The 20,010-nt window shown below is 52.7% G+C and overlaps 8 protein-coding genes across 8 annotated transcripts; all 8 read right to left on the reverse strand.

The window, feature by feature from the left end:
• Positions 1 to 21: 21 nt before the first annotated feature.
• Positions 22 to 886, reverse strand: POSPLADRAFT_1038881 (hypothetical protein). Its single transcript, XM_024477458.1, has one exon. It carries the CDS (start codon positions 877 to 879, stop codon positions 253 to 255), a length of 627 nt encoding a protein of 208 aa, XP_024341755.1. The 5' UTR covers positions 880 to 886; the 3' UTR covers positions 22 to 252.
• Positions 887 to 1,746: 860 nt separating this feature from the next.
• On the reverse strand, positions 1,747 to 2,272 carry POSPLADRAFT_1133951 (hypothetical protein; the record flags this gene model as incomplete). The annotated part of the gene is made up of 2 exons (XM_024484416.1): positions 1,747 to 1,904; positions 1,972 to 2,272. Coding segments are annotated over 2 exons (459 nt in total), but the record flags the coding sequence as incomplete, so codon positions are not given.
• A 2,240-nt stretch (positions 2,273 to 4,512) lies between these two features.
• Positions 4,513 to 5,130, reverse strand: POSPLADRAFT_1167107 (hypothetical protein; the record flags this gene model as incomplete). The annotated part of the gene is made up of 2 exons (XM_024487951.1): positions 5,092 to 5,130; positions 4,513 to 5,013 (listed from the first exon to the last, which is right to left on the reverse strand). A coding segment is annotated over exon 2 (201 nt), but the record flags the coding sequence as incomplete, so codon positions are not given.
• On the reverse strand, positions 4,778 to 5,134 carry POSPLADRAFT_1136398 (hypothetical protein; the record flags this gene model as incomplete). The annotated part of the gene is made up of 2 exons (XM_024484678.1): positions 4,778 to 5,013; positions 5,092 to 5,134. 2 exons carry the CDS (start codon positions 5,132 to 5,134, stop codon positions 4,778 to 4,780), a joined length of 279 nt encoding a protein of 92 aa, XP_024341758.1.
• Positions 5,135 to 5,572: 438 nt separating this feature from the next.
• On the reverse strand, positions 5,573 to 8,727 carry POSPLADRAFT_1135818 (hypothetical protein; the record flags this gene model as incomplete). Its single annotated transcript, XM_024484615.1, has 4 exons — positions 5,573 to 7,486; positions 7,703 to 8,196; positions 8,375 to 8,578; positions 8,685 to 8,727. The coding sequence occupies 4 exons, from the start codon at positions 8,725 to 8,727 to the stop codon at positions 5,573 to 5,575; spliced, it is 2,655 nt and encodes an 884-aa protein (XP_024341759.1).
• A 3,512-nt stretch (positions 8,728 to 12,239) lies between these two features.
• On the reverse strand, positions 12,240 to 12,434 carry POSPLADRAFT_1123146 (hypothetical protein; the record flags this gene model as incomplete). Its single annotated transcript, XM_024483532.1, has 1 exon — positions 12,240 to 12,434. A coding segment is annotated over one exon (195 nt), but the record flags the coding sequence as incomplete, so codon positions are not given.
• Positions 12,435 to 12,470: 36 nt separating this feature from the next.
• On the reverse strand, positions 12,471 to 15,852 carry POSPLADRAFT_1133672 (hypothetical protein; the record flags this gene model as incomplete). Its single annotated transcript, XM_024484382.1, has 2 exons — positions 12,471 to 12,727; positions 15,810 to 15,852. 2 exons carry the CDS (start codon positions 15,850 to 15,852, stop codon positions 12,471 to 12,473), a joined length of 300 nt encoding a protein of 99 aa, XP_024341761.1.
• Positions 15,853 to 16,711: 859 nt separating this feature from the next.
• POSPLADRAFT_1044393 (glycoside hydrolase family 63 protein) lies at positions 16,712 to 19,900 on the reverse strand (the record flags this gene model as incomplete). The annotated part of the gene is made up of 16 exons (XM_024478527.1): positions 16,712 to 16,731; positions 16,782 to 16,819; positions 16,876 to 16,940; positions 16,998 to 17,078; positions 17,137 to 17,384; positions 17,436 to 17,492; positions 17,544 to 18,093; positions 18,146 to 18,236; positions 18,286 to 18,336; positions 18,388 to 18,712; positions 18,766 to 18,978; positions 19,038 to 19,154; positions 19,207 to 19,279; positions 19,327 to 19,412; positions 19,464 to 19,661; positions 19,714 to 19,900. 16 exons carry the CDS (start codon positions 19,898 to 19,900, stop codon positions 16,712 to 16,714), a joined length of 2,400 nt encoding a protein of 799 aa, XP_024341762.1.
• Positions 19,901 to 20,010: the final 110 nt, after the last annotated feature.

Consider the following 20,010-nt stretch of genomic DNA (forward strand, 5'->3'; position numbering starts at 1 on the left):
AACAAGCAGAAAGCGCCAGCTGGAGCGAATTTATAAATCGTGTTCCGAGACGACAGAAGCAAAGCTATGACAGGACATCCATAGGTTTATTACATTCAGACTAACTAGTCATGTTCTTCGAATCGATCAGACAGCAATTGTCATTAGCAATGTTGACAACGTCGCGAGCCAGTGCGCGAGACAGAAAAAAAGCAATGCACATACTTCAGTAACCGTGAAGCAAGCGGCGCACTCTCCGGCGGTCACACCGACCTACCGAGCAGCTCGGGGCACACGGCCGTACCACGCAGGATCCAGCGTGATCCACGCGTATCCATCCCATGTGCCCAGCTGGACAACGTGGTCCTGCGCAGCTGCAGCGGCGTATTCCTCCCAGCATGTAACTCCTGCTAGCGCGAAGACGTTGCAGTCTCGCTGCTCCAGCTCCTGGGCGACGATATCTCGTTTAGGGCAGCACACGCCCGCCTGGAGCTGTTTCTGTAGGATCTGCATAAGCGACCAATAGTAGGCGGGTATGGCGAGCTTGCGCGGCGACGCTCCCAGGGTGCACACATCGCGCGACGAGTCTTGAGCCTGCGCGAAGGGCAGGGTTCTGGCTGGGAGCATGTCCGTCATTCTCCCCTCCTGTGGTAAAGGATCATGTCGAGGTTCCGACAGCATCATAGAGACGGCAGCTTGGCCCGAATCGTCACCGTTAGCAGCGCGGATGTTGCAGGGCGACGCGCTGCGAACGCGACAATCATCATTATGCATGCCATCCGAGCCATTACTGGTCGAAGGCGAGGTATCCGTGAGCGCTGCGCTGAGACCTTCGGTATGGATGTAAGGATGCGCTATATTCACAGCATTCGAATCCACAACTACTGCCTCGCATTCCATCGGCCCTGTGGGCGACAGGAGCACGGCTGGTGTCTTTCCCAGCGAGGGCTTGAGCGACATCCGAGATCTCTTTTTAGTGACCTTGCCCACAATGGTAATGATTCCGGCCGCTACCGCCGAACCCACGTATTGCGTCCAGCTCGAGACGCCAGCAAGCGCGTATGCACCCGGATAGTTCCTGACCATAAGAGACGGTACGAGACAACATAAGGGAGAGTCAACGCCATCTTTGCGAAACCGCTCCAGGGTCCGTATGAGGGGGATGAAACTCGGCGGTGTGGGTGCAGTGTGAGATACTGGGACGGGGTCGTTAGGGACTGATGGTGTCGTGATTGACATGGTGGAACCCTGGAACGACGGACCCACATCGGATGCGGACGTGCCCACTGGTTCGTGCTGATCCGCGGTCTCAGGTGCCGCGCTCGTATTCGATGTAAGAGACTCCTGTGGGAGCGACGATTCTGCGGGTTGTTGGACTGTGGGGTCAACTGAGTCGGCAAACGTAGCAAATCCGCGCCATGCCTTACCAGACTGCTTGACGCCTTGCCCGTGGTCACCTCGCATGTCGCCAGGGTCCGTCAGATCTCCATTGTCCTGCACTGTCTGAGCTTGCTGATTTGTGATCTCCACGGCTAAGCCTGGCACGTCAACACAGTGCATCAGTGCAGTATCTCGCATAGCTATACGCTGAGATCTGCGAGGCTGAACTGTATCTTTTGCTATCGCCGGGGGTACTGCAGATTCTGTAGGCATTCTTGAAAGGGGGTTGACGATGGCAGTTCCATCAGTACTGAGGGATATCGGAGGAGTGGGGCTCTCTTTGCGTGATCGTTTCACCGCGTCCCAGTCCACGACCATAGAGGCCCGAGATCTGAGGCTGACATGCGCGCTCTTGGGTGTGACGAGGACGATGCGATATCTGCGGCACCGTAAGACGGAGATGGCATATGCAAAATCCCGATCTCCAGAGATGACGATCAGGGTCGCCGGAGCGGTGGTATCGATCGCGTAGGTTAACATATCAACTGTGGTTGAAGTTAATTTTGGTGGAACTTTGTTCCGTCGAGGCTGATACAATTCTGATCGGCTCACCCATCATCATCTTGTCGGCAACGTCCTTCCTTCCATTGTGTGGACAGTCCGTCAGCGATACGCCGCACGACTGGAGCTCGGATCGTAGCCGACCAGAACTATTCGGCGATGACTGTTCTGATATTTCAAGATAAGCCTTGAATTGCTTCACGCTACCGTACTTGTGCGCGATCTGGAGGATGCTGTCGACGACGCCATACCCCGGAGACGATGATGTTGGCGCGCAGTTCTCTACGTCAGTTGATGGTTCGCGATCACCTGCGGTGCTTCTCAACAGAGTAGCCGTCAGAAAGCTCACCATAATCCCAAAAGATGGCAACATTTGATTCTTGGTCGCCCATATTGTAAGGCGAATATTGATAACTTATGGAATCGCCCTGTGCTGAGAGCGACAGCACTATTCACGACATGTGACAAATCCCTCTGAAAGGATCGCGGCAACCCCGGGAAGCCACATTAGCGCTCGCTCAACCTGGATAATGTAGACGCCTGCTAGAAAGTCGGATTATTTGAGTTGTAAGATTCACCAAGAAGTAATCACGGTGCCCGACGAGACTAGAAGGTAACGATCAGCATGAGAGTGGCCACGGAATGGTCAATCACATGCAGAATAGCAACGTCATTGATGTCGGACAGTCTGTAACAGAAGATACGGATAGGCAACTTGAATGGGAACGCAAGTTTAATGCAAGGTGAATTGAGCGAGATGATGCCAGCTATCAATAGGGTTACACCGCCCGGTCATGCCACTCGGGCATCAGCGATATCCAGGCGTACCCGCCCCATCCCCCCAGTCCTACAATCCCGTCCTGCTCAGCGGCGTCGGCGTACTGACGCCAGCCACTCACTCCCGCTAGCTCATACGCATCGCGATCCACCTGTCCCAACTCGAGGGAGACGAGGGAGCGCTTTGGCAGGCTTACATTAGCCCTAAGGTGCTTTTGCAGGATCTGGATGAGCGACTTGTATTTTGCGGGCACCGGCGGCAGAAAAGCCATGGATGACGTGGGTCGAGACGGCAGTAAAGCCATGGATGACGTGTATGGAGACGGAGGGTGGGTTGGGGGCACATTGCGAGCAGAGGGCGTCGAACCAGCGGCATCTGTGCGCGCATCTGATGGTAAGTCATGTGGAGGGGACAATGAGGGAGTGGTAACACGACCGGGACTCTCGCTGCCCAGAGCTTGGGGAAGGTATGGTGATGCGCCCCGGAAAGAATCATCGCTATCCGAACCAGTTGAATCATCGCTAGATGTGAGTGACGTCTCCGCGAGCATTGCGTCGGACGCCTCGGTATCGGTAGGCGAATACGCAGCCTTCGGGGTATGAGAAGGGTGCACCGTCGCAGGTACCTCGCATTTTTGCGTCCCTGCGGATGACGGTAACACTCCTGAAGCTTCAACTCCTATCAATCGTGGGCGCTCGGATGACCCTCCTTGAGGAACGACCGGTTGATGAGCTAGATGTTCCACATCAATTGATCCGAACTTCATGGGCTGCTGAAACAATCTTTTCACATCGTACGGGCCTAGATTTGACGGCTGCTGGAACGGTGTATCAGGTACCGAGTTAGGTCGATTGGTAAGTCGAACACTCGGGTCTCGCGTCGGCACATCCATGCTAGCTGCCGGAGACCCCTGGACGACAGAATGGACAATGGTGCTAATTGGACCTTGATCGTCAGCACTTGTACAAAAGCTTTCGTGGGCTTTGCCGATCTCTTCGCCGTCCAGAATTCCATCACCCTGCGCACTGTCTGTGGAATGCTCCCCATTCCAGTAAGGCGTTAACGAGGATTGTGCTTGGTTGACCACGAACACTTCTTGTTCCAGCATTTGACTCGGTATCATTGGTACGCATGGATCTGGGCGAACCAGGGCGTTGGAACACAGCGATATAGCAGGTGCATTGTGTTCGAGGTTGTGTTTGGTCTGTGTTTGGAGTGATTCGACGGCAACTGTAGCGACCTATCCTATGATATCAACATGTAGTTCAACAGCAGAATAAGCATATCGCACCATTTCACCTGCAACTGCTATCTGACGCGGCGGCGATGTCAAGCTACTGTAACATTGTTCTTTAGAAGGGTAGGGCAAGACAATATCCTGAGATATTCCAGGAAGCTCAGCGTATGTGTTGAGAAATTCGCGCAGAGGTTTGAGTCACTTACATCAGGATGCCGTCCTCCCAGTTTCTGTAAGTAAACGTTGAGATCTACGGTCGGCCCCATGCCATTGTTACTAATTATCGTGGGCTCTGCGAGCCGCAAGTTACTGCTTATCGGCGGCCAAGAGTGTGGTACATCCACTGTGTAGGTCGAAGAAACACTCGGAACGGGATAATGGAGCTGACCGTTGAAGTTTGAGGATGGTTGTTGAGAATCCCCGCTCGGGTTCCACACAACATCACGCGTTAATGCTTTCTGGAAAGCAACCTCAGTCATCAGCGGGGCTGCAGACTGTGCCCGTTTGTGCGTGCTGGCGATGGCGCTTGCAGGGTCAGGTATTTTGACATTAGTGGATCTCCCAGGAGCACTCTTTGGAGCCTTCTTCAAAACATCCACTTCCCAATCTAGGACTGTGGATGCTTGAGATCGCATACTGAGGTGTGAATTGCTAGGCGCGACGACCACGACACGATATTTGCGCCATCGCAACATAGAGACGGCATATACAAAATCACGATCTCCAGAGATCACGATTAGTGTGGCTGGGGCGGGAGTGTCAATCGCATACATCAGCATATCAACTGGCTCGCGAGTTAGACTGGCGATATCCCTATTATCTGAGTCAGTCGAAAGTCATATTTACTCACCAGTCATCATCTTGTCAGCAACATCCTTCCTTCCATTATGCGGACAGTCTGTCAGTGACACGCCACAGGACTGAAGCTCGGAGCGCAGACGATTGGAATTCGATGACAACTGCTCCGATATCTGGAGGTAAGCCTTGAAGAGCTTTACGCTGCCGTACTCATGTGCGATCTGCCGGATATTATCGATGATGTCATAGCCTGGAGACGCGCTTGGAGGCGTACAGTTCTCTGTATAAGCGTGAAGCAAAGAGTGAACCACGAGGTGTAAGCTTCTCTGGACTATGAAGCTTTCTCTAGGAGGCTCACCGTAATCCCAAAAAATGGCAACGTTCGGTTCATGGTCGGTCATAATGAAAGTCAATCGCGGGGCAGGGAAATATTCTGCGCACGTATGCTCGTGCTACATAGAATGCTGAGACCTCTTCAGCGATTATATAGTAGGGGGAACAGCATAGGCTAGTAGGAACCGCATCGGCGCGGCGACTGTAATTTGACATGTGGGCGCTTGTGTGGCCTCAACTCCTGAGTTGCATAACATCGCCGCGGGGTTGCCATCCGAATCGCGGTGATGAAAATTTCTCTGCTTGTCATTCAACTGGCGGAAATCAAAGAACTGTACTACGCGCAATACAAATAGATTAGGAAGCTGGTACGAGTTGATCATGAGTTCACGGATGTAGATATGTGGTATTAGTGACTACTATGACGATACAACACTAATGATACAGGCAAACAGTGACTATTATTCAATGAAAATGCAAGAAATTCAGCACGGCGAGGAAACTGACTACCAAGAAGGCGTAGGCGCCCTGCCATACCACGCTGGCTCCAGTGATACCCACGCTTCCGCCTGCAGACCGCCCAGTTTGATTATACCGTCCTCCACAGCCATGTCGGAGTAGTCACGCCACCGCTGTGCACCCGCTAGCTTGTACACACTGCGTTCTCGTTCGACCAACGCAACTGCAATGATAGAGCGCCTTGGTTGGAGAACACCGGCCGAGCGGTGCTTCTCCAGCAATTGAATAAGTGTCTTGTACTTCGCAGGAACTGTAGGTAGCGGAGTACCGGACACAGGTGACGGCTGTGTCGATGCTGCTTGACTCTTGAGGTCCCCTGGCGATGGTTGCGAACTCGAGGTCGAGGATGCCGGCGGTCGAGGTTGTGGTTTATTAGAGAAGGCGGCTGTGTGATTGAAATCGAGTGGCACGTCCTGCTGCGGGGTAGAGGGAGTTTGGCCCATGGTGGTCACCTCTTGTGAGGTGCTGGCGTGCACACATGACGATTCTTTCGCTGTTGCTGAGGATGGCACATTGTTCAAAGACCGGCTAGGTGGTTCGGAAGCAGCCACGGTATCTGGCACTTCGACAGCAGACAGAGATCCAGAAGCACTCGCACCAGGGACCGAGGTCGTAGATGAAGGGGAAAACATCTGGCCCGTCGTGGAGGTATTAGTGTTGTTTCCGGTGCTTGGTGATCCTGCCGATGATGCTGGAGCAAGCACAACGGTGGGCCACCATTCCGGGGACAAGGTCATCCATCGTTTCGTTTCTGGACCCCCAGAGACCACGATACCCGCTTTCTCTGCCAGAGCAGCATAGTCGGTCCAGCGCTTGACACCTGCGAGCTCATACGCATCGGGGTAGTCACGCACAACCTGACGTGCGACACTGCTATGCATTGGAGCATCATACCCTAGAGACAGCGCCCGCTCAAGATACCGGACTAGAGGGACAAACCGCGCTGGGACATCCTGACGAGGTACCTCGATAGTGGATGTCAAGGTTTTGGGTGAACCGACAGACTGCGGAGGAGGAATCTTGGCAAGAATCAGGGGCATCTGGGTACTATCGGAAGATGTGGGTTGTAATACAACCGAAGGTGAAAGGTCAGCACTATTGGAGCATGTGATTGGCGTGTCCGGAACACCTGGGGCATTCGATCCGGCCGAGGTAGGAGCTTTTGCCGTTGAGAGAGACACAGTGGTAGCACTGCCTTGCCACGCGAGAACAAGGGAGATTGTCGGCCTCGACTCTGGACCGCCAACAGTGATAATGCCTTCTTTCTCTGCAAGACTCACGTATTCCTTCCACCGACTGACACCGGCGGCTTCGTAGGCATCTGGGTAGTGTTGTAGCATGGTAAAGGCAAAACTGTTGTACAGCGGAGCTTCAAGGCCCTGCGACCGAGAGAGCTCGAGAGCTCGGACGAGAGGAATGAATCGTGTGGGGACCGGCCATTGAGCGGGTATATATGCAGATACAGTGGGATTCAATGGGATAGTAGGTACGTTCGAGAATGATGTTTGAGGATAGCTGAGTGTGTTGTCCCGCGTCCTGGATTGTTCCACTGGTGACGATAACGCTGGGGTTGCCGTTTTGACACCTGCGGTTGATGATTGTATGCATGCTGGCTCTGGCTCCGGTAGCTCGATTGAACCAACTGTTACTCTGTCGTTGTGCGCGATCTGGGGAGTGGGAGTTCGATGGATTTCTGTGACTAGCTGCTCAGCAACATCTGATAGGATGGGAATATCCGGACAGTCGCTGACGGGAGGTAATGCAACTGAAGGTCTATCCTCATAATCCGCTGCTTCGAGCAGAATCGTTGGCTCTGACTGCGGCATGGACGCAGGCGCCGAACATGGTCTGGGGATATCAAGCCTTGTCTCTGAACCCGAATTGATAGATGGTTCAATAATCTACATCGGGGCGTCAATGAAACAAGAATTAGAAGCGAAACGCGTGAACTCCTACAGTCTCGGGCTCAAACGCCGTATGCGGATAGGTTGTCGAAGCTGCCTCGTCTTCTACATCATCAAAAGGTGTGGAGGCGGCAGTGTGCTGGGCCCAGGAAGCTATAAGACTCGACGTGCCGCATAGGCAGACGAGGGACCTACATAGGAAAAGGTGCTAACAGTGCGGGAACGCTCCTCATCAAGGCTTCGCAAATGATCATTGAGATCCACAATGGTCTCCGTTTCTGATATCTGACCCTGGGTAGACGAACATGCGTCGTCGGCGACGGGAAGTGCATCATTCTGCCTGATTGGGGTGACGAAGGCGGACTGAGGGACACTACTGCTGGAAGACGAGAGACTGGGGATGACCGGCTTCTTTGCAGAGGAATTTGACTGGGAACGCGTGGCTCGGTGCCGAGGATCAATGATATCGGGTGAAGGTTGCAAGAACTCTACGTTCGGCGTCGATGAAGTTTCACGGGAAGACAATCTCCGAGCACCTCGTTGGGCAATCGGTGAGGGCACGAGCATGGAGCCGGATGACTGCGTGCGCCGATGCATGTTGGTGTTCGCATTTCCAGCCCTCTTCCCCAGGACATCCGCTTCCCAATCCAGGATCACGGAAGCTTGGGACCGAAGACTGGCATGCGCGGAGTTCGGGGCGACAAGGACTACGCTATACCTGCGCCATCGCAAGACAGATATAGCATATACAAAGTCGCGGTCGCCAGAAATGACAACCAGCGTAGATGGGGCAGGTGTGTCGATCGCATATGTCAGCATATCAACTGAAATTCAGGCTTCAGTCTGACGAGGGCTAAGTCGATGAGGAAGTTGGATAAAGCCCACCTATCATCATCTTGTCGGCGACATCCTTCCTTCCATTGTGAGGACAGTCTATCAGTGATACACCGCATGATTGAAGCTCAGAGCGTAGACGAGTTGAATTTGGCGACGGCTGCTCGGATATCTCGAGGTATGCTTTGAACAGTTTCACGCTCCCGTATTTGTGCGCGATCTGACGGATATTCTCGATGATATCGTAGCCGGGAGCTGCACTTGAAGGCGTACAGTTCTCTAGATAGGCGTGGTCCAATAAAAGGGTAAACCATGCGATCAGCCTCTTCTACTACGTAATTGAACTCAGCAGAAGGCTCACCGTAATCCCAAAATATGGCGACATCTGAATCGTGATCTGTCATGAAGTAAAGTGGAAAACGAGTGGGGTTGTCAGTGTTGCGTTACTTAATACATATAGAGGGAGATGCTCCGGCACAAGGACCGCTGGAATATGGTGAGGCATCCTCGTTTTCGCTGCGCACAGGAGTCGTGAAGTGACAGGCGCGCGCTAACTCAATAGACCTGCCATTCTGGGAACTACAGCATCGCGGGGTTGAAACTGTTTCTTTGTCCCAACTCCGTCACAGAGAACAAGCTGTCAGAGTACGTGTTCAAAGTCCGAGCAGAAGGCACACCTTTATCCTTGAAAATGGCAGTGTTCGACTCTAGTGGGTCATAATTATAAATTCAAGAGGAGGGAGCGAAGTATTCTACGTTTGGCCTGCACATGTAATGCTAAGACACCTTCAAAAATAATATAAGAACAGGCGAGGAACCCGCATTGACGTCCCTAGGGTACATGACGACCGCAATTCAACGTGTGGTCGCTTGTGCAATGTTAACAACAACGCCGCGGGGTCGGCACCATCCCAGCCGCGTTCATGAACTCTGTCACATTTGTCAGTCAGAATTACATGGGGGAGCACGGTCATAGTAATTGACGAAGCCGGAGGAACCGTCCCAAACGCAACCGAGACTAAGATGCTGGTACCAGTTCGCTAACGATTTGAAAGAAGGATTGATATACTACGAGGGACCAGCACAAGATATCTTGACTACAAAGTCTTGTCATGGCTGCTAGGGTCTTAAGCTATGTTGCGAATGGCAGGCATTGAGCTATGAACTGGATTTTGTGCCTGCAAATGAAGATAACTTCATGATAGCGCCGGGCAGCAAGTGGTCCGTGAGTGAGAACAATGCAGCAATGGCGATTATTACGGCGATACAACATTAGTCACGGTGCATGCAAACAGACGCTATTTTCTAAGGCGAAGAGAGGAATTGTAGCAACTGAAGATAATGTAGTACAGCGAGAAACCGAGTACTAAGAAGACTGAGGCGCACGGTCATACCAAGCTGGTTCAAGCGATACCCAGGGCCCTGATCTTGGCCCACCAAGCTTGATGATGCCGTCCCTGACGGCCGCAGCAGCATACTCGTGCCAACGCTGCACTCCTGCGTGCTTATACACATTGCGATCTCGTTCAACCAGCGCATCAGCGATGCTACACCGCATCGGCTGGTGTTCTCCGGCCGACCGGTGTTTTTCCAGTATTTGGACAAGGGCCTTGTACTTTGCGGGAACGAGAGGCAGTGAGGTATTGGAAGTAGGGGACTTTGGTCGCTTTGACACGACTTGGTTCTTGAGGTTTCCTGACGACGGCTGCGAATTCGGCGATACAAACGGCTGAGATTGTGGTGTGGACCGTAATGCAGCAGCGTAGTCCGGTTTGGGCGGCGCCTCTCGCTGCGAGGGTGTATGGCCCGTGGTGGTCACTTCAAGTGAGCTATCGGCGTGTACACATAACATTCCTTTCGCTGCTGCCGAGAACGGTACGTTGATTAGAAACTGGCTAGATGGTGAGGATGTAGCCACGGGGTCCGCCAACTGGGTGTCAGAGAGCAAGCAAGACGGATTCACATCAAAGGCTGACGCGGTAGATGATAGTACAGATATGTGGCTTGTTGTGGAGGAGCCGGAATTGCATCCGGTGCTCGATGATTTCAACGTTGACACCGAAGCAGCTACAACAGGAGGTCTCCATGCTGGAGCCAAGGACATCCGTCGTTTCGTTTCTGGCCCCTCAGAGACCACAATTCCTGCTTTCTCCGCCAGAGCAGCGTAGTCAGTCCAGCGCTTGACACCTGCGAGCTCATATGCGTCGGGGTAATCATGCCCGACCTGATAGGCAACACTGTCGTACATTGGAGCATCATAGCCCCATGATAGTGCTCGCTCAAGAGACCGGACTAGAGGAACAAACTGCGCTGGAGTGTCTCGACGAGGGATATCGAAAGTGGATGCCACGAGTTTCAGTGGACTGGAAGACTGAGATGGCGAAACGGGGACAGAAGTGGGGGGGCTTGGAGTAATATTGGGTGCTGTGATCCGTTCCGTGATTGAGGACGGAGAGCCGGCATTGCCGCAAGGCCCAGAGGGCGGTAGTTGTGTCACTAGCGGACTTAGTGTGCTCTGTCCAGCCGAGCTCAATGTTCCTACCGTCGAGGAAGACGAAACAGTGACGTTGTCTTGCCACTCCGGAGCGAGAGAGATAGTCGGTCTCGACTTCGGACCTCCGACAATGATGATGCCCTCCTTCTCCGCAAGGGTCGCGTATTCCTTCCAACTGTTGACTCCAGCAGTCTCGTAAGCATCTGGGGAGGACTTGAGCATGATATTGGCAATGCTGTTGTACAATGGAGCATCAAAGCCCTGCAGTCGAGATTTATCGAGGGCTCGAAGGAGAGGAATGAATCGAGCAGGGACCTGCCGCTGAACCGGTGTAGGTACAGAGATGGGAGAGCTCAATAGCTTAGCAGGTACGGATGTCAGTGCCGTCTGAGTATGGTCGCATACACTGTCTTGCGTTGCCGGACTCTCCTTCAATGAGGACGAGGCTAGCGTCGCCGTATTTGCATCCATTGTTGATGGCTGTAGGAATAACAATGGCTCAGGTATACTCCGAGCGACTGTCACTCTGTCATTGATGGAAAGTTGCGCCGGTTGGGAAGTGGTGCTTTGACGGACTTCAGCAAATGGCTGTTGAGCAACGTCCGACGGGATTGTAGTATCCAAGAGATCTCCATGAAGCGGTGTTGCTACGGGAAGACTATCCTCAGCTTCGAGCAGAATCGTTGACTGTGGAATTGGACGTGGCACAGGGGCAGGCGGCGCCGAGCATGGTATCGGAATGGGGATATGTGCATCAATGCTGGTCTCGATCCCTGACGTATCACCTGGGGTGAGCATCTAAGTATGTTAATCAACAAAACAATGGGCAGGAGTATAAACATGACGTCCCCACCGTCGCGGCACCGGACACCACATGCGCAGGCACGGTTGAAGACCCATCGTCTTTGATATCATCACAAGGAATAGATGCGGCAGTGTGCTGATTGCGGAGATATATCAAATTCGACATGTCATACGGGAAGGTGAGGGACTCACATAAGAGGAGCTGCTGTTCGGGCGAGAACGCTCCTCGTCAGCACTCTTCGAAGTATCATTGAGATCCACAATGGCCTCCACTTCTGTCCGCTGAGTTAGGGTCGATGGACATGCATTGTCCACAGCAGGAAGTGGATCATCCTTGCTGACCGGGGTGACAAGAATAGATTGAGGGTCACTACCACTGGAAGCCAGGTACTCTAGAGTGACTGACGTATTTGTGGAAGGATTTGATTGCGAGCGCAGGCGATGAGGATCAATGACATCTGGCGAAGGTCGGAAGAACTCTACGCTCGGCGTTGATGGGGTACCACGGAAGGACAGTCTTCGAGTAGTTGGCGGTGCAGTCGGTGTGGGTACGAGCGTGGAAATGGATGACTGTCTGCGCCGATGCATGTTAGCACTCGCATTTACAGTCCTCTTCCCCAGGACGTCAGCTTCCCAATCTAGGATGGCGGAAGCTTGGGACCGAAGACTGGCATGCGCGGAGTTCGGGGCGACAAGGACTACGCGATATCTGCGCCATCGCAGGACAGAGACAGCATACACAAAATCGCGGTCACCAGAGATGACAATCAGCGTAGCTGGTGCAGGCTTGTCGATCGCATACGTTAGCATATCAACTAAAATGTAGGCCTCAGTGTGACATGACCGAATTCAACAAGCGAGAAACTGGAAAAGCCCACCTATCATCATCTTGTCGGCGACATCCTTCCTTCCATTGTGAGGGCAGTCCGTCAGCGATACACCGCACGACACTAGCTCGGAACGCAAGCGGTTTGAATTTGGCGACGGCTGCTCGGATATCTCGAGGTATGCTTTGAACAGTTTCACGCTCCCGTATTTGTGTGCAATCTGACGGATATTCTCAACGACATCGTACCCTGGGGCTGCACTTGAAGGTGTACAGTTCTCTAAATAAGTACAATTCGGTGAAGGGGTGACCATGCGATCAGTCTCTTCTACGTAAAAGGTCCGGCAGAAAACTTACCGTAATCCCAAAAGATAGCGACGTCTGAATCGGGACCAATCATGCAACAAGTTCAAGATGAATGGGGTTGTCAGCGTTGTGTTACTCAATACATATAGCGAGAGATGCTTCGGTACGAGGACCGTTGTAATATGGCGAGGCATTCTGCTTTCGCACAGGGATGTGCAGTGACAGGCGAGCGCTTAATCGAAGAATCTGGGAACTCAGACTACAGCATCGCGGGGTTGAAATTGTCTTTCTGTCCCAACTCCGTCGCGCAGAAAACATTAACATCTCAACACACTGGCAGATTATTTGTGGACACCATGCTTTGACATAATGTGTACGAGATGCTCGTAACTTATGTGATGTGTTGATGGCTAAGGTTGCTTTCTTGCAGTTTTGGGTCGTCATGCTAATTACACAACTACAGCTATACAACAAATACAGGAACATCAAATGCAACAGTTTCTGTTTCCTATGCGATAGCCGGAATTAAAATTGCCGAGACCAAACATTAAAGCAGCAGTTTAGACGATGGGATGACGGACAAGGAAAGCAATGTGACGTTAAGGGGAACACAATAACACGGATCACACACAGAACCGCGACCCAGTTATTCAGTGTAAGTAGTTTGGACGTGCGTAGCCAGATATCATCCTACCAGGAAGGCTGAGGGGCCCGGTCATACCAAGCGGGTGCGAGCGACACCCAAGTCCCTGTCGCCGACCCGCCAAGGTTGATAATGCCGTCCTCGACGGCCATGTCAGCGTATTCACGCCAACGCGTTGCTCCTGCAAGCTTATACGCATTGCGGTCTCGCTGCGTCAGTGCGACTGCTACCACAGTCCGCAGAGGTTGCAACACACCAGCCGCGCGATGCTTCTCGAGTATCTGTACGAGGGTCACATATTTATTCGGGACCGGTGCCTGGTCGTTCTGGGGCGTCGATGGAGTGATACCGAGGGTGGTGACTTCATCCAAGATATACGCAGGTTCCGCTGCTTGATCCACGCATCCTGCATCGGATCCTTTGGTGCGTCATAGAGGCTTTAATATTTCCATCCGTCCAGAACGCCCCACAGGCTGTGGTTGTGCGGCACAAACAGGGGGACTAGACATTAGCGAGCACGCAGAAGACATCCTCCCTCTCCACACCAGGGTGAGCGATATCCATGGATTCGCTTTGGGGCCCCAGACGTTGACAATGCCCTCTATCTGCGCCAGTGCAATGTATGCCTCCCAGCACCTGACGCCGGCAACCTCGTATGCGTTCGGGAACTGCCTCAGCACGACATCGCCGAAGAGGTGGTATACCGGAGCCTCGACGCCCATGGCGCAGGCTCGCTGGAGCGACCAAACCAGAGGCACAAATCGATTTGGGACATCCTGTTGACTTGGCGCAACGGGGCTCAATTGTGTCGTAGATGGTACCGACGGTGACAGAGTGGTGGGGATGCGATTTGGTACCCTTGATCCTTGAACAGGACAAGGCGGCACCTTTACCGTAGTTGCATGATTATTAGATCGATGTGTAGACTGCGACCGTAAACCAAGTGGGTCGTCCGCGTCAATAGTATCTCGGTCACCCGCAGGAAGCCCTGGTTGAGCGATAGTACTCGAAAGGCTCCTATCTTCGATGTTTTCTGCGGAGTTGATGTCGTGTATTGGTGACCCTGGTGTGACTCCGTGCCCGTTGCAGCCGAACACAGGCGGTGCTGAGCATGGCCGAGGCGCCTCCAGATCGACACAAGGACCATGCTTAGTGTCCGGTGAGCCATCAGCAGAGAGTACCTGTGTTCCATCAGTTCTCCGGACGCTACCCATTGAACACACAGAATGTCGCACCGTTTCAGATGCGCATGATGTAGCGTAAGTTGGACGTGTCGTGAGGCTCTCGCTCTGCACGTTGTTGGAAGTAGCTGATGGAGTGATGCGCTGAATGATTGAAACGCTTCAGCACTAATGTCATGAATGCTAGGCCAGGATGCGCACGTCTGAAGAAACCCTGTCAGAAAAAGAACGTTCGTTGGCATGGTCTTTAGAGTTGCATTCCATGATAGGTTCAGTTTGTATTGAAGCATCCTCTAGTCTACGAGCCGAAGGGTCTGCCTCATGTGTGTGGTTCATACTGGGTGAGTCAGACGCTGTGAGGTCCGCTTGTGTACTGCCGATCAAGGATGGATTTTCTGTGACAAGCGGATGGTCCGCCGGCAAGCTCGAATGGGCATGTATGACTCGTGTTTGTGGGATGGAGATTGAAGCCGGTGACTGCAAAGATTCTACGCCCTGTGTCGGCGGGATAGATCCACGGAACGATAGCCGCCGGGAAACCTGTGGGACGTCCGGGGTTGTAAAGAGGGTAGAGGTAGCAGAGAATTGCGCGCGGCGATGCATGTCACCTATCGTGTTGGGCGTCCTAGCAATACCGTCACCATTAGGTTTCTGCGTACTGTCTCGAGCCGTCTTCCCAAGAACATCCACTTCCCAATCAAGGATCGTAGACGCTTGAGATTTGAGACTACCGTGGGTATTGTTAGGTGCAACTAAGACGACGTGATACTTGCGCCATCGTAATACGGAGATAGCATATACAAAATCACGATCACCAGAGATGACAACCAAAGTTGCTGGTGCGGACGTGTCGATTGCATACGTCAGCATATCAACTAGAATGATATAAGGCTCAGTCTGGCAACGCCCAAGCATATGTGTGAAAAGCAGCAAGCCTACCTATCATCATCTTATCAGCGACATCCTTTCTTCCGTTGTGAGGACAGTCCGTCAACGAGACACCGCATGACTGAAGCTCGGAACGCAGGCGATTTGAGTTGGCCGATGGCTGTTCAGATATCTCGAGATACGCTTTGAATAGCTTGACACTCCCGTATTTGTGCGCGATTTGGCGGATATTCTCGACGATATCGTATCCGGGAGCGGTACATGAAGGCGTGCAGTTCTCTGGATAGACGAAGGTGGGAGCGACGCTTAGCTTCCATGTACGTACTGCCCGGAAAGACGCTCACCGTAATCCCAAAAGATAGCGACATTCGAGTCGTGATCAGTCATAAATCCGGGAACGAATGAAGGAGTGAGTCTCCGCCTCCGCTATACTAGATAAAAATAGGCAGAGAACGTAGGGGCGGATATGGCGGTAGCGACGAGGGAAGTCGCATCCTAGTAACTCAGGGCCACCGCGCGCTAACTTAAACTCCTGCCAAATTGAGAAGCACAGCGTCTCGCAGAAGGTGTGCGGACAACTCGTGGAGGTAAGACCTAACCCCGCCCCCCGCCCCTCAGCGCTGCCTGCTGCACCGCCCTCGACACCTTTGATGAAGACAGCTAGGCTCAGCGTTGTCCCTCCCGGGTACAGAACCTTCGTCAAAGAATGTCGAACATCCGGCGCCTTGCGACCGTCGCGCCGTTTGTAGCCGTCACACTCGTGCAACAAGACAGCAATGCTTACCCCATGGTAGGGGTGCAGCGCTAGAAATATTAGGCAGAACTAGCGGTGGAAGCAGGTATTGTCATCCTCGGTGGCTCGGATGGGACAGCATAGGTATTCTTGAAACCCATATGTGATGACGGTAATTCCCGGATAGCGTGACATGAGCATATTGATTGCAAGCCATAGTACTCACCTCATGGTACAAATGTCTACAACTTCTCATGTTGCATTCCAAACTATATGCTCGCGTTAGTCACGCCTAAGGCCGCCGCCATTTGTCAGCTCGTTTCGTCTGGGAATGCCAGAAAATGATAGTGTTGGCAGTAGCGATGTCGAGATGACATCTCCATCTCATCATGGGCACTCGCAACGAGATTGCAGATATCAAAATAAATTAGGATGTGAATTTTACCGTAAGCAGATGGTGACTCGTTATGCGGCCGATCAAGTCTTCAACACGGGAGGGCCACTAAACACTACTCAATATTTTTCTGACAGAACTGTAGGAGAATGTTAGCTAACGCATAGACCGGTATCAGACCATGCTCACTCAATGTCACAAGCGAGGTCCAGCCGGTGAAGGGGTGGCTGTTTTGAACAAAACGTTAGATCACTAAACAGAGGGCAACGTTGAAGTTTCTAACCTCCTTCTGCCTTCGCCGGAGACTGCATCGTATTGTTCCCACACATATCCTGTGCGCTGATATTCCTGCAAGGCACTCAGTATGACAGATGGCTTGGATGTCTGGAAACGTGCCTTGTATACGTTGTCAACGATGTTACGCCTCAGATCGGCGTAGATGTCTTGGGAGCGTGCCTGGTGGGGCCCCTCTTGGGCACCGTAGGTCTAAACAAAAGGGCCGCGATGAGATCAAAATATAATGATCACCTACGGTCAGACGTACCTTGTAAAGTGACTTAAGAGCGAGGAAGTTCATCTGGATCCAAATAGGACCCTTCCAGTAGTTCTCGCCTTGGCCAAATTCGGGATGCGAGAGCGAAAGGCTGCGCAGTCCATATGGGGACCAGAGGTGTTCAGGGTCATGCATCAAATCGAGTACGGGGCCAAGGTGCGGCGAGTCCGGAGGAAGAAGCCCTAGAATGAGGGGGAATAGAGACAGGTAGCCCTTATGGCAGACATGATACGACTCGTCTATGAGGTGGTAAATCAGAGCGTGCTTTGCGCCTCGTCAATCGAGCATACCTTCGTCGTTCACGCCGACATCACAGTACATTTGGTGTTCCTCGCTCCAATGTAGATCTGGGGTTATTGCTCAGCTGATTGTTCGGAGATACGATGAATAGGATTCACCATCAATGTTGTCGATTGTCGCTTTCTCGATTTCCTCGAATGCGGCGGCATCATCCGGCTCGCCCACGAACTCCGCGATCTCCTTCATGGTGCGCGAGAAGAACGCCATCCACGAGATCAGGTCGAGATGGAGCTCGCCCACGTGTGGCGGTCCGCGCGGGTAGTCGTCCATCCCGCTCGTCAATACGTGCTGCTGGCTGCGCCCACGCCAGCGGTACGCTTCAGTGCGTGAGCGCGCCTTTCGGCCGTACTGCTTGATCTGCCCGCGTTGCGTACGGCGAAACCAGTCGTAATGGCGCTTTAGGGGCTGGTAGATTGACTTGAGGTAGTCGAGCGCGAGCTCGTGCGACTCGAGCAGACGGCTTCCAGGGAAGGATGTGCCGGGTGCAGCTAAAGGCACCTGCTCGCCTATTCCATAGTCCATACCCAGCTCTTGAGCAGAGAGTTCGACGTTCGAGGCCTTCAGACGGTGTATGAAAGCGGTAATTGCCATGGCTAGAGTCGGAGGGTTGGCATTCGTGGGCACTTGCGTCTGGAATTCCACAGGGACCTGAACGAATGACTCAGATTTATACGGCACACTTAATGCCATGTACACCGACCCTGCTGCGAGCCTCCTCTCCTAGGATCTGCTCTCTAGCGACCCATCCGTCTTCGTCGATCAAGTTAATCCAGTCCTTGAGGATCTCCAAACTGCAGCGCAATCAGCTGGAAATCTTTGAAGATTGCAATGGGATCACACCTGAGATCATTATCCCATTCACCGATATGCAGTAAGTGGAAACCTTCGTCCCTGGAGTGCAATATTGGATTTCGGTCAAGCAGGCATCTGTACACGACATACCAGTAGAATCCTCTCGGGAAGAAACTCCTACTAGGCGTTGCTGTTAGGAGTGCATTGGGCTCGGTCAACTTTGCACCTTCGTCGATGTCTGAGGTCCGTTCATCGTCGTCCTCCTTGTCCCACTCATACGCGAAACCCTTATTAACAATGGACGTGCCATAGAAGTAGCCAATACCACCAATGAGATTGGAGGTGATTGCTTTTGAGAATGCCTTGAGAGACTCGATGTCGGAGGTGGGGTATGATGCAGGAACCGGGAAGACGGTATCGAAGCGCTGATCATACCTTGCTATCAGGGCCGGGACTCCCTCGTCAAGAGTAGACGCTATGCAGCACCCAAGGTCAATTGTGATGTGACAGGATGGTAAACTGCCTTACAGCTTAGCTGGTGTTTGGCGCTGGCGCTCTCGAAGAAGACATCGAACTGGAATGGCCCGTCAAAGAGCTTCTGCACGGCGTACATATTGCTTGCCGAGTAGACCTCATCTGAAAATTGGAGCGTGAACGACGGATCGGGCATACCAATGGGAGAGTCCGTGTACGGCTCGATAGCGTCTTTGGCATGATCCAGTATGTTCTTCAGTAGGAACTCTGAATACAGCTATGAGCTCAAAGCTATGAAGTTGTTGCTGCGAGGGGTGCTGCGTTACCTCTGGCTTGCCAAGTTGTTCCAGGTTGCATGCGAAGGCCAACAAAATGTGTCTTGCCGATCCGGTGTGTAAATTCGCTAGCGTAGGGGCCAGTCGTGACTGCTTCATTGTTCTGGCCTAGGAGAACGCTTCAGGAGGATGCTAGAGGCAAGAGGCAAGTCTGGCATACCGTCGACTACCTTGATTGTGAAGTCTTCAAGATCAGGAGATGACCCCACGAATCTGATAGGTTCCTCGAACCCCTTCATGGACTGTCAGCAACGTACAAAGTAGGGAAGACGCCACTGACGTTCTCTTGCTCCTCGTTCTCCATATCTAGCCCGCCAAGTCCTTCTAAACCGGCATAGAATATTGTCGACACACGACTTGGCAAAGCTTCGCGTCCTCGTTTGAATTTCATATTGAAGACGGATGCCAGAGACATACCTGCATTCATGGGCTTCCCCTTGACTCGCACTGCCCAACTCCCGCCGTGTTCTCCGCCGGGTACTTTGAGAAACTCGGTCGTAATCTCAACATTGTTTGGGCCATCCTTGATTACTTGCACGCCGCCATCGCGTGCATCGTACTCCGTCCAAGTGTAACCGCTCAGGCCATCGCCTTGGTCACAGGCATGACGTGTGCCTAGCGGAGTAAGATAAGAGAAACGGTTCCAGAGGTATCGTCTGTTACTGACGTGTAAGAGACTGATAATCCTGCGTGCCAAACCACATGAGGCCTGTCGTGAGCGACTGAGGCACTCTTGGCTTCAAGCCAAAGTACAGGCCTGGTCGGTAGGCTCCCCATTTTAGAGACCCCGAGTCGTTGGTAGGCTGACAGAGAGCGACAGGAGCAAGAGCCAAGATGGCCCATGGCGCCCACATTTTCGCAGGTCGATGTGCTTCCTGAACAAGCCGCTAGGAACGTGGCGGGCGCCTCTTGTACAGTTACAGTGCACAGCGAGCGCGTCGCGACGCGCCGCTCCCCATGTGAT

The sequence above is a fragment of the Postia placenta genome (assembly GCF_002117355.1).
Source record: "Postia placenta MAD-698-R-SB12 unplaced genomic scaffold POSPLAscaffold_3, whole genome shotgun sequence".
Taxonomy (NCBI): domain Eukaryota; kingdom Fungi; phylum Basidiomycota; class Agaricomycetes; order Polyporales; family Adustoporiaceae; genus Rhodonia; species Rhodonia placenta.